Genomic DNA, 11497 nt, shown 5'->3' with positions numbered 1-11497 from the left:
CCCCCGAAGGGGAAGATGCGCTGAGGTCTGCGGGGCCAGCCCCACCTGCCAAGCAGCTCCCGTCCCCACGATGGCCCGGGAGAGGATATTTTTGAGGAGAGCAAAGCCTCCGGGTGCCCCGGCGTCGGAGCAGGCGCCCCGCTCCCGCCGCAGCGCCGTGCCCACGGAACCCCGGCCACCCTGGCGCCGCGGGAGGTGGCGGGGCCGGGCCGCTACCACCCCCCCAGGGCGGCTCCTGCCTGCTTCCCTCCCTCCCTGCCTCCCTCCCTCCCTTCCTGCCGGCCGGGATTGGCTGTGCCCGCCGGCGGGCGGGCGGGACGCGGCGCCCCGACGGAGCGGGGAGCGCGGCCCTCGGTGCGCGCCGCCGCCGCCTGCGCACCCGGGACTGTCCTACACCGCGATTTCCCTGCTTTCTTTTTTCTTTTTTTTTTCCTTTCTTTCTTTCTTTTTTTTTTTTTTTTTTTTTTTAATTTTTTTTCCTCCTTATCCCACTTCCCTCTCGGGACTGGAAGCAGGATCCTCGTCCCTGAAATTGCTATGCCAGCTGAACTCTCCCGGGCCGTGGGAATGCACGCCATCTCCGACCTCCACTCCTCCCTCCCCCTGCGGCTCCTCAACAAGGGGCCCGAGTACCTCCGCAGGCAGCTGGAGGCCGGCAAGCCGGGCAGGAAAAGTGCCGTGGAGAGACTGGCCGCCGATAAGGCCAAGTACGTAAAGAGCCAGCAGGTCATCAGCACCAGGCAGGATCCCGTCATCGCGCTCAGCTCAGCCTCGGAGAGCAGCAGCGAGACCTGTTCCGTGGAGAGCAGAGCGGCGAGCAGGGACCTGGGCAGAGCGACGGGCGTGAAGCCCCTGGAGCTGGGCAAGGCGGTGAACTCCTGCCGAGCCCCCCTGCAGCACGGCCCCCCCATCGCCAGGCGCAGCACCAAGAGGCAGATGCGGCCGGATTCCCTGGTGATCTACCGCCAGAAATGTGAGCTCGGGAGAGGTCAAAGCCAGGACAGCTCACGGGGGAACTTGGTGAGGAGGATCTTCCATGGGTCCGTAAAGGAGAAGCAGTTGGCTTCCCCTGAGTTGCCCAGAGTCATGGAGGAAATCACAGCCACCGAGAGCAATGAGCCTCTCTCAGCAAAAGATGGTGACCATGAGCCAAGCGACCATGGTGCGGTGCAGACTATCCCTGTGAGCACTGAAGGGGCAGGGATGTCTACAGAAGAGCATGAGAGACCCTCAAAACTGAGTACACCTCCTGAAGAGGTCAAGGAGGTGAAGAGGAGAGGTCTCCATCGCTCCCAGTCAGACATCAGCTCTCGCTACTCCAAGTCCTTCGCTGAGTTTGAAACATTTTTCAAGTACTGTGGCCTGGAGCAGGAGGTCATTGAGGATCTTGGGAGAGAGAACTTCTCCATGGTGTCTGACAATGTCTCCTTCAAGATCCGCAGCATCAGTGTGGCAACGTCGGAGAGTGAGTTCACGAGGCACAGCGGGGATGAGGGGCTGCTGGAGGACGAGCTCACAGAGCAGGTCCCCAGCAGCACCTCTGTCATTGAGCGCAACGCTCGGATAATCAAATGGTTGTACACGTGTAAGAAAGCCACGGAGACCAACAAGGTGATCCAGGAACTGGCATGATGGCTTCATTCAGCATGTTGGAGCCTGGTGAACTCAAGGTGTGTGCAAAGCCTCGCCCTGACAATTTGTGTTTCTCTTAGTTTTTTAGAGACCAGTTGACTTCTCATGGTTTATATTAGTCTTTTCAGGAAGGGCTGAAGGAAAATGTATTTTGTTTACCACATGTTCCAAGTACGGCTTTTTTGCAACGCAGAAATCTGTGTTACTACAAAAACCAAAATACAAACAAGTAAATGCTTGCAGCTTGCCAGGTTTAGATCAGACCCCCCACAGGAAATTAAAGAATCAGTGTCTGTGAAGGATGCCTGCACTTTGCAGATTCCTGCTTTGCAAATGTCTTATTTCTTTGAATTTCTGCTATATTAAATGTTAGGAAAAAAATCTTAGAAATGTATTCAACCTTTAGCTACAGTTATTTGGATAACAGACTGAACAGTCTACTAGTAATTAAGAGTACACTGTATTTATCTGTACTGCTGAAAGTGTTACTCGTCAGGAGTGCACTGTATTTATACTACACTGCTATAGTTTTCCCCTCTTTACTTTCCTTCACTCTGTCTCCTTCCCCTTACACACAGGCATCCCCAAATATCAGGAAAGCAAAACTGAATCAGTGCCCTTCTAGCAATCTTATTTCCTCCATGGCTTTCTGTTGGGACCATAGAAGTTTGTTCCAGGTGACCTCATAGCATTTCAGAGTTTGGGTTTTCCTCTGCAGTGGGTTTTGCTGTGTGGTTTGGTGCTGGTAGCTAGGAATGGGTTGTGCGGTTTGTCAGAGGGGTACTCCACTGTTTAAAGCTAAAGATAATTAACACTAAAGTGTGGATCTAGGCTTAGAAAACAATTATTTCACAGACAGAAGCAGAACAAATTTAGCTCTGGTAAAAGCCAATGTCCTGGGTTTAATAAAAGTGGTGTTTATTTTATTTTCTCCTGAAGAAGAACTATATTCGTGGAGCCTGTGGTGTTGATAATCTGTGAGATAAGAATTTTTCTCCTTCCAGTGCATAAAGCCCCTAGGATAACTACTGCAGCTTACTGTGAGGTATTTAAAAATTGCATGAGTAGGTCTTGATATGAAGGATTACATGTATATTTTCTGACGGTTTGTATTTGGTGCATGAGAAGAACATCATTTGGTGTAGATACAGCTGTTGATAGAGCATGTGGGTCTTACGAATGTGGAGAATTGTAGTGCTTGAGCCTCATTGCTATGTGGATGCGAGGCTGTCACTCTAAATTCCTTTAATCCATATAAGGAAAAATCCATTTACTTGAAACTGATTTTAATGATGTGAAATTCGGTTCACCTTTAGAATTAGAATTTTTCTCTAAAGTCTATTTTTTTCCTGCAAGAGGAGGAAGACGGGGAGAGAGCCATTTTACAAAAACTTTTCAAGGCCGTGCTGATAAGAATGTTCTCAGGTATCTGGCTGACAACTTAAAAGAAGTGTTGTTATGTAACAAATCCTTTCTCAAATAGTCTTACAGAGAAGAAAGGGCTCTCCTGAACTAATCATTTCTCCTTGCTCATCTTTCTGTGATAAAAGGCAAGGAGAGACACAGAATGAAATGAGGAAGGTGGTGGTTTTGTGAAGCTCCTTGCAGCTGCCAGCCTTGCTAAAAAAGAGGATGGGGGACAGATTCCAGCAAGCATGAACCACGCAAGAAAAACAACCAAAGAAAAGACTGTTTGCTCCTAAATGCCCCTGATGGGGGTAGGGTCCAGGTCATCACCACAGAGCTGGCTCCAGAGGGAGAAGCTGGTCCTTTCCCCATCCATTTGCAGGGTGCTGAGCATGTCCAGTGCTGCAGCTGAGGCTGGAGATGCTGGTGAGCACCCCGGGGAGCATGCAGTCTGCAGAGGAGGTGCTGCACCAGGGCAAAGGCAAGGGTAGGACGGTGGGAAGTACCAGGAGCTGAACCAGTGTAACCTCACGTGGGCTTGATCAACAGCTTTTTATTTTTACCATGTAAGATAAAATGGTAGTGCACAGCCTAACAAGGTGGTGAAAAGATCTCCATGAAATAAACAGCAAGATTATTAAAGCGATCCTACCTTTATTCTACAATAACTTTAATACCTAGAATAAGGGAGCACTTTACTTTGGTAGCAATTTCCTTTTGCACCAAAATTTTTGACTGCCTAGAAAAGACTAATTCAGAGGGTCCTTATTTATAAACCTAATTTTAAGAATATTAGGACTGACTCTCGAATGTTTGATCTCAGCTACAGGTTGGGTAGTTTCTGAAAATTGAAAGCATACTTATCATTTAGGCCACAGAAGTGGGAAGTTCAGAAAGGTCAGCTAAAAATACCTGTACACATCACCCAGAATAAAGAGCAAGGGTCATCAGGAGTTAAATATTACATTTACTGGACAAAATTTAAGGAGAGAGTTGTTATCATCACGTGATTGCAAGATGAGTCTTGTAGTTCTGGTCTAGATTTTCATTCAATTCTATCTATACTTTCTCTGACAATACAGCATCAAGTTGGATATCTGTATGTTTTCACAATATCAAAGTATTTGGCTCTGTTTAGTTTGCTTATTAAAGGGCAGCAAACTGCTGTTCTCTGCTGGGGAGCAATGTACTCTTCCTGGTGTTCCCAGGCACCTTTTCTAACATCCTTAGAAGTTCCTGGTTTTCTACAGAGGCTTGAAAATTGTTGCATCTTCTTTGGACAATGAGGCAGAAACCTCATTTCTGAAATCCTAACATTCCTTATGTATAAAACACCTTTCAAGAGCTGCAGAGCTTTTATGGGCCAGTGATCATTCCATTCATATTTTATGTTCTCTGTTTAATTTTTCATGAGCTCTCTGGGACCTGGTGGAGCACCATGTAAATAAAAGAGTTGTTTGAAGGATCAGGTACTTTAGCATGTTTCATCAGAGAGATGATTGCAGACTGTGGGTTGTGAGCTTCAGAAATCTGAGGTCCTTGGCAAGATGGTCATTGTTGTTTCTTGGTAGAAAGCTGCCTGTGTTCACCTCTGCAGTTCAGTTCCTCTCACTGTCAGTTCTGCTTGATTCTAGGAAGAGGGTTCACTCTGCATCCTCCTTTCTGAACTGAATCAAGATTATTCAGCCTTGAATTTCTCATCATTCTTAAATGGGTGATCATTATTCAAGTGGAAATCTCCAGGGAGGATAATTTACTATGTTGGCAGTAGCCATAGGCAGCTGAATAAAAGCCTTAGAGTATCACCTTATGCTTGTCTGATGTGATAAATAACAAAAGACACTTTTTTTCTTCTTTCTTCAGAATTGTTGGACTTGGAAATTGAACAAAACCAGACGCCGGAAGAAACTGTTCCCTCATCTGGCCTATGTGTATTTTGTCCAAGTTTAGTATTTTGTTATTGCTTCCTACCTTCACCCCATCCCCTGGAAGCCTCACTCTTGTCAAGCCCAAGGGTGTCCAGGACTGCAATGAAAAGTGGAGATTGTGAACTGTGCTTCAGCAAGACAGCAGGAAACAAAAGCCCCTGGAAAAGCAAAGCATGGCAGCAGCTGCCATCCACAGTAATACTCAACATCAGCTCACTGTCTCAGGATGTCATTCCAGGCTGTGACAGAAGGTCTGTTTTGTGCACCCATCTCTTTCCAGCGATGAATTTGTCAGCAGGGATGGGGGGAGAAAGTGGGAATGAAGTGGCAATGACGTCTCAGTCAGGTGTTCCCTGCAGACAGACTCCACCTGGATGTTCAAAGGCTCTGCCGTACCAGGGCTGATCAGGGCTCATCCTGACTTCATTCAGCATCATTTGCTTGGCTGGTGAGGACTAACTGTGGCAGCCTTATTTCAAACACTTGACAAACATTGTAAGCTCAAATCCCTGCCAAACCTCTCTTTCTCTGAGAGCATGCAAGCCAAATTGGTGTACCTTGTATCCATATAGTTTGCTCTTGCTAGTCACACAGATTGCTCAGCCATTGGGAAAGAATAGCATCAAATACTTCAGCATCGTGGTTCCAAGAAACAGGTATTGAGGGAGGTTTTGCATTGTTTCTGCCTTGCAGAATGGTACAATTTGTTTGCAATGTGTGCCTGACTCTGATATGGCAAACATTGCAAGGTTTGGCAGTCGTGGTGTGACACCTTTAGTTTTAGGCAGCGAGTGAGCAGGCTTTTACAGAATGGCATTAGGGAACTATGCCAGGCTGTGTAAAGCCACACTACCCACTGTGGGTCTGCAGTTGGGCTGTGCAAGGCGGCATCGCTGCGCTGCAAGGCAGGAAGGCATGTTAGGGCACAGCCAGGCTAGGGAAATGTCCTGATGACACCCAGTGCAGACAACACCTTACTAAATGTTATCAGTAAAATGCTTCATTTGAGCTGCCTGAGCTAAACATGTTTTAAAAGGTGATACTTGGATCATTAGTGTAGTGAATGAGGCCTTGCAGTAACTCACAGAATTTGCTGGCTTTGCCTCAAACACCCCAGTCTGTCATTGCTTATTAGAAAATCAAAGCATGTGGACATTACAAACCACGAAACAATGCAACAACAACAACAACAACAAATCCACTTTCCCTTTCATTCGCAGTGATATCCATCTGTGAAAGCTGCCTGACTGGCATAGTGTTGACTTCAGCTGTTGGTCCTGCAGAGGTTAAAAGCTTACTTTGTATTACCATGGTTGTGGAAGAGTTGCCCTTGAAGAGCTCGTGGAGATCAGCTAAATATCATCATGGGTTTTAAATGTGCTTGTAAATCCAGGATGGTTAGTTCTCAATTACAGCACAGTTTGGAAATACAATGTCTTCTATTTCTAGTGTTGGGTTCTAAGGCATACCTGTCTGAAGTTCTTAAGATAACTAGAAAATAATTCCAGATAAAACAATTGTTGAGCTCACTTTTCAACTGGGAGAAAACTAAATAGTTTATGTGAGCTCCTCAAACTTAGAGAGAAGGTAGTGTATGTGGATATTTTCTTACAAAATGAAACCTCTCTATATATTTGTTACATTATTATAAAAGGATTTCTGATTCTCAGAAAACTCCAAGATGCTGCTAATGTGATAGGATTTATACACTGAAGGTGCAGGTTTTTAAGGATTACAGTCTAGGTTTGTTAGTCATAATATGATGTATCTCTTCTGTTCATACTCCCAGAAAGATGCTGTTCCACATATATATTTGTATATCAGTGCTAAGGAATGCTTTTCTTTGAAAACATGGATGACTGTTGACAGCTTAGAGTGCAGGAAAAATCTTTTGAGTTACACAACCCAGTGCCCTGCCACAGGAGAAGAGATTTGATTTGGTTTGTTTCCAAGGATATTTTTTGTTTCACTTTCAAACTTCTGTTTGTTGTTCCTCTGTCAGTTGAGCAGCTTTCAAAAGTTAAGATGAAAGATGTACTTCTCATGAGTTTTCAAGATCAGGAAGGAATATGATTAATTTGCTTGAAAACACTGAACATCAGCCTTTCTGAAAATCGATGAGGGTTTTATGGCAGAGATTAGTGAAATCAGAACTAGACCCATTCTGAATACTTTTTAAATCCTTCTTTTTGCCTTTGTGGATAGTTCAGTTAGGTTCAGGTTACTTTCCACACTAATGTGGCAAAATTTCTCTGACTTTGTTCAAACTCTGTAGGAATGCCGAACATTCCCATTTATTTCAGAGGTGATATGAACCTGTCTAAGATCTTTGCCTGATAAGCTATAGATTCCCTTTATTTAATAATACCTTCTGGGGAAGCTAATAATTTACATTTCCTATATGTCAGAACAAAAATAGATGTCAGTCTTTCTTCCCCCATAGGTTTTGGGAATGGGTAATTCACTGCTTTTTCCAAATGATGAGAGCTCTGGTGTTCATTCCGCTCCTATTACTGTTAAATGTAAAGGCTTTTCCTTTTTTCTGCTGGGTCTTTCAGTCATATCCTTCAAAACAAGAAGAACTTGTTAACATTAGCCACTACCTGTCTTCTCAAAAAAAAAAAAAAATCATCATTTTTTGGTTTGGTTGGGGGGTTTTTTTACTATTTGATTATAAAATATATCCTTTGGGACAGGTGAAATTTTCCGTCTCTGATGTTACACTGTGGAAAAGTGGGCTGTTGCAGTTTGTACAGAAGTTTTAGCAATGGAGTTCATTTTCCAGTTGTCTGGGGAGCCTAAAACGTTGGCTGATGACAAAGGCTAGTCGTAAATTGAATTATTTGGTGTGACTAGAGCTATGTAAACAAAATAGTCAAATGGAGTGCAAGTGTACAGAACAAATTGCTGTTTGCACCCAAGTGTTTTGTGGTTCTCCAGTGCTGTGACAAGGGGCAATGTCCGCAGCTGTGGCATAACAGGAGAAAGGTACAAAGTCTGGGGTTTATGACCTGGAATATGGAGATAAGACTGAAATCTTTGCAATATATTGTAAATATTACTGTATAGAAATATATAAGAAATACAGATTTTTCTATATGTATATTACTTTTCTAAGGGGTATAAGTCTACATGTTTCATGAAACCGGCCAAGCATTGCATCAGTGGGGATTAAGCAGAAACTTTCTTTTGGAGCAGGTTGTCCTGCCGTTGCCTCCTGTGAAGTTTCTTGCATACGCATTCGAATCCCTTGAGATGGAATGCTGGTCAGATCTGATATGGATGTTTCACCACTGTTGTGCTTATATTCCTGTGTAAAAAGCTTTTTTGCTATTGAATGCTACTGTGCTATTGAATGCATACAAATAAAACTACCATTCTGAGAGGTAATGTTTGTTTTTTTGAGATATACTTTTATTTTGCTCTCTGCATTAAAGTGCTATTATTTTAAAGCTGGAATCCCATTAAGGAATTAATTTCTCTGTGAGTGAGGCTGACACTGTGAACATCTGAAAATGCAGTGCATCTTTGAGCCATGCCCAGACCCCTGGCTGAGAGCTTAGGCACAGAATCTCACAAGGAAGTTACACAATAACTAGTATCTCTCAATATCAGTAAATTTGAATTATATGAGGCTACAGCTGTTCTACAACATTCTAATATTTTTTTTTATTTCAGAATATAGCTGGAAAGATAGAGTTTATTTCTGAAGGGTACTAATTTTTCCCAAATTTATTATTATATTTGCTCTTGCTCACTGTCAAAAGCTATGATGTGCTGTGCGCAATACCACATTCATCTCAGCCAGTGTCCAAAGTGGGAAGGAGTTTGAAGTTCTGCTTGGAAAATATATTATCTCCAGAATTTTATATACAAACTGTGGTTTGACTGTTCTTTCCATAGAAAGAATTCAGTATATTATGCTAAATCTCTGTTTATTTTGTGAAGAAAGCGGCAGAAATAATGGTTGCATACAGTGAGCTTTTACCAGAAACCAATGCACTCCAGTTTCATAGTTTTCATTTTGGTATGGTCTAATTTGTGCAGACTCAAGTGTTTCACCAGCCAGCATCTGAAGGCAACTTGAGGCAGAGCTAAAGGATGCTTGCTGTACAGTTTGGGATCTCCCACTAAAACCCAAGAGCAGCTTTATTATCACTGACATGTAACCTTCCTCTCACAAATCATGGGTGACCTATGTCGGTGCAAGGTATGAAGCAAGTCTGGAAAGGGTGAAATACATACATCCCACTTTCTGCAGAGGTCAATCTCCCATAGAGGCCTTTGCTCATCTTGCTGCCTTAGAGAGGACAGACCCGTCATGGTCTGAGAATGACCTTGGTCTGCAGCCCAGCTTTGCATTCAGGAACATTGCTCTTAAGTACTTTTTCAGTTAACACCTTCATCCCGTATTTTATGAAGTCCAGTGGATTTCTTCCAGAAGTAAGGTTTGGCAAGCTTCTGCTCTTGGACTGTCTGGTACAAGCAACCTTTAAAAGTCCACAGCTTACCCATCCACTGCTTTGCTTGTGATTCATCTCTGAGTGGTAAACAGGTGTTGGAAAAAAAACGGAAAAAAGATCTTTTGTATTGTGTACAAACAATATATTAGGTGTATTGTAGTGTATTGTAGATGTTGAGGTGTATTGTAGATGTTGAGGCATTCTGAACACACAACTGCAAAAGTACTTAGTATCTCCGAGAGCTTTTGCCAAACATCAGCCTATTTCAACAGCAGGCAAATAAGCTAATACAGGACTTGGCTTTGCTCTGCAAAGAGATGCCTTCAAATTTTGAGGACATTTTGTGATTGGGCCATATTTATCCTGGCTTTATCCCATGGCACTGAAAGGGACTATTCACTTAAGTATAATGTTGTAGAGAGAGGTGGTAGATGCCCCATCCTTGGAAATAAATTGGGCTTAGAAAGGACTACTCAGCTCATTTGCAGGCAATGATGTAACAGCAGTCTGTCAAGGTCTCCATGACAAAAGGTTTTGAGAATTTTGGTCAATTATACTTGCCAGTAAAATTTGCGATATAGCAGAAAAACTAACAGTATCATAGAAAAAAAAAACCTTCCAGACTGAGGTCAGATACATATATCCATATATATAAGTACATATATACATACTCCAGGAATCAATCTAGTTACTGAAAGAACAGGAAATCCTCTAAATTAGCTTGCACATTTGTACTGGACTTGAGTTTCCTCTGCAGTTATGATTAAAAATATCTTAAGAGCTGTGATTGTCTGGGTTTCAAAGTTTGCCTCAATCCTCAAGAGCTCAATTGGAGTACCAATTTTTATGTTTTTTTCATAGGCAGTAGCAGGAATCAGAGGGTAGCAATCATCAACACAAAACCACGTGATTAGTGGTCAGTTATTGATCAGCATTAGAACCCTGAAGCAACAAGCACTCTACACATGTAGAGTCACACACAAAGAGGCAGGCACAGCTGAGCACACAAAGGGGAGTGCTGCTCCTATTCCTTCCTTTCAGCCCAGCCTCTTCTTGCATCACTCTTTTTCTCTTTGGTGACCAGGAAGTCTTAACCACTTCCGCAGTTATTCATCGGTCTGAGTTGCTCATCTTACGCCCTCTCTGACAGTCCCTTTCCGTGTTTACATTTCCAGTGAACTCATTCATGTGCCAGTCATTACACATGGCACCATTCTATTTATCCTCATTCTTGTAATCTTTTTTTTTTTTTTCTGAATAATGCTTTCAGCTAGGTTTTACACCCTTCTGCTCAATCTTTCTGTTTCTGCCCTAAGGAAACTAAGAACTAATCATGCAAAAAGTCAAGAAATGAATGTGTTGTGTAGTTAAGCAGAAGCTTACAAGATCAGAGACCAAGTCTCGAGTCTTTTTTCATCCCTATAGCTCTTCCTGCATAGTTTAGCATATATTTTTTCATTGTTTTCTTCTTTGATGCCTGTTTGTAACATCATCTTTGGCTTGGTTTATGTCTTCTAGAGGGTTAAGTTTTTCTGAGCTGTGGTGACACTTCATCCTCAAAAAGCTCTGAGAACAGCTACTGCAAAATCAAATCCTAATCACAATTTTTTTCATGGTGTAGTATAGTTTAAATCTTCTAGGAAGTTTGTGGGGCCAAATAAGAACATTAGGACAGTGAAAGCCAATTGGGTAAGCTTTGCAGTAGCAGGACTGGAAAAGAAAGGCTGAAGCAGTTCTGTGTGGAACCCAGGACAGCAAGGTATTTCTTGAGCTTGTTGGAAAGATGCAGTTCACCACTCATTTCTTGGGAACACGTCTTCACTCAACATTTATTTCCTGCACAAAAATAAATTTAAGAAGAACTTTATCACATGCAAGAGTCAAACAACATCAAACAGAGATGTAGTCTGTTTGGTTCACCCGCAAACATAAGCTGAAGTGACTCTCCAGGCATCTATTGGGCTTAAGAAAAGCATCTGCAGAGCTGCCCCCATCTGCTCTGAAAACAACGAGAATAGGATTCCATCATAAAAAAAGGATTAAATTCCTTGATGTTAATTACTATAA

At 43.0% G+C, this 11497-nt stretch overlaps 1 protein-coding gene across 1 annotated transcript; it reads left to right on the top strand.

Moving 5' to 3' along the window:
• The first annotated feature begins 484 nt into the window (after nt 1-484).
• FAM110C (family with sequence similarity 110 member C) lies at nt 485-8357 on the top strand. Its single transcript, XM_066179837.1, has 2 exons — nt 485-1670; nt 4903-8357. The coding sequence occupies exon 1, from the start codon at nt 538-540 to the stop codon at nt 1630-1632; it is 1095 nt and encodes a 364-aa protein (XP_066035934.1). The 5' UTR covers nt 485-537; the 3' UTR covers nt 1633-1670; nt 4903-8357.
• The last annotated feature ends 3140 nt before the right edge of the window (nt 8358-11497 follow it).

Source organism: Chamaea fasciata, unplaced genomic scaffold (genome assembly GCF_029207755.1).
Source record: "Chamaea fasciata isolate MVZ Bird 193981 ecotype frontalis unplaced genomic scaffold, bChaFas1.0.hap1 SCAF_3, whole genome shotgun sequence".
NCBI lineage: Eukaryota > Metazoa > Chordata > Aves > Passeriformes > Sylviidae > Chamaea > Chamaea fasciata.
This window is presented reverse-complemented; position numbering and strand designations above follow the sequence as displayed.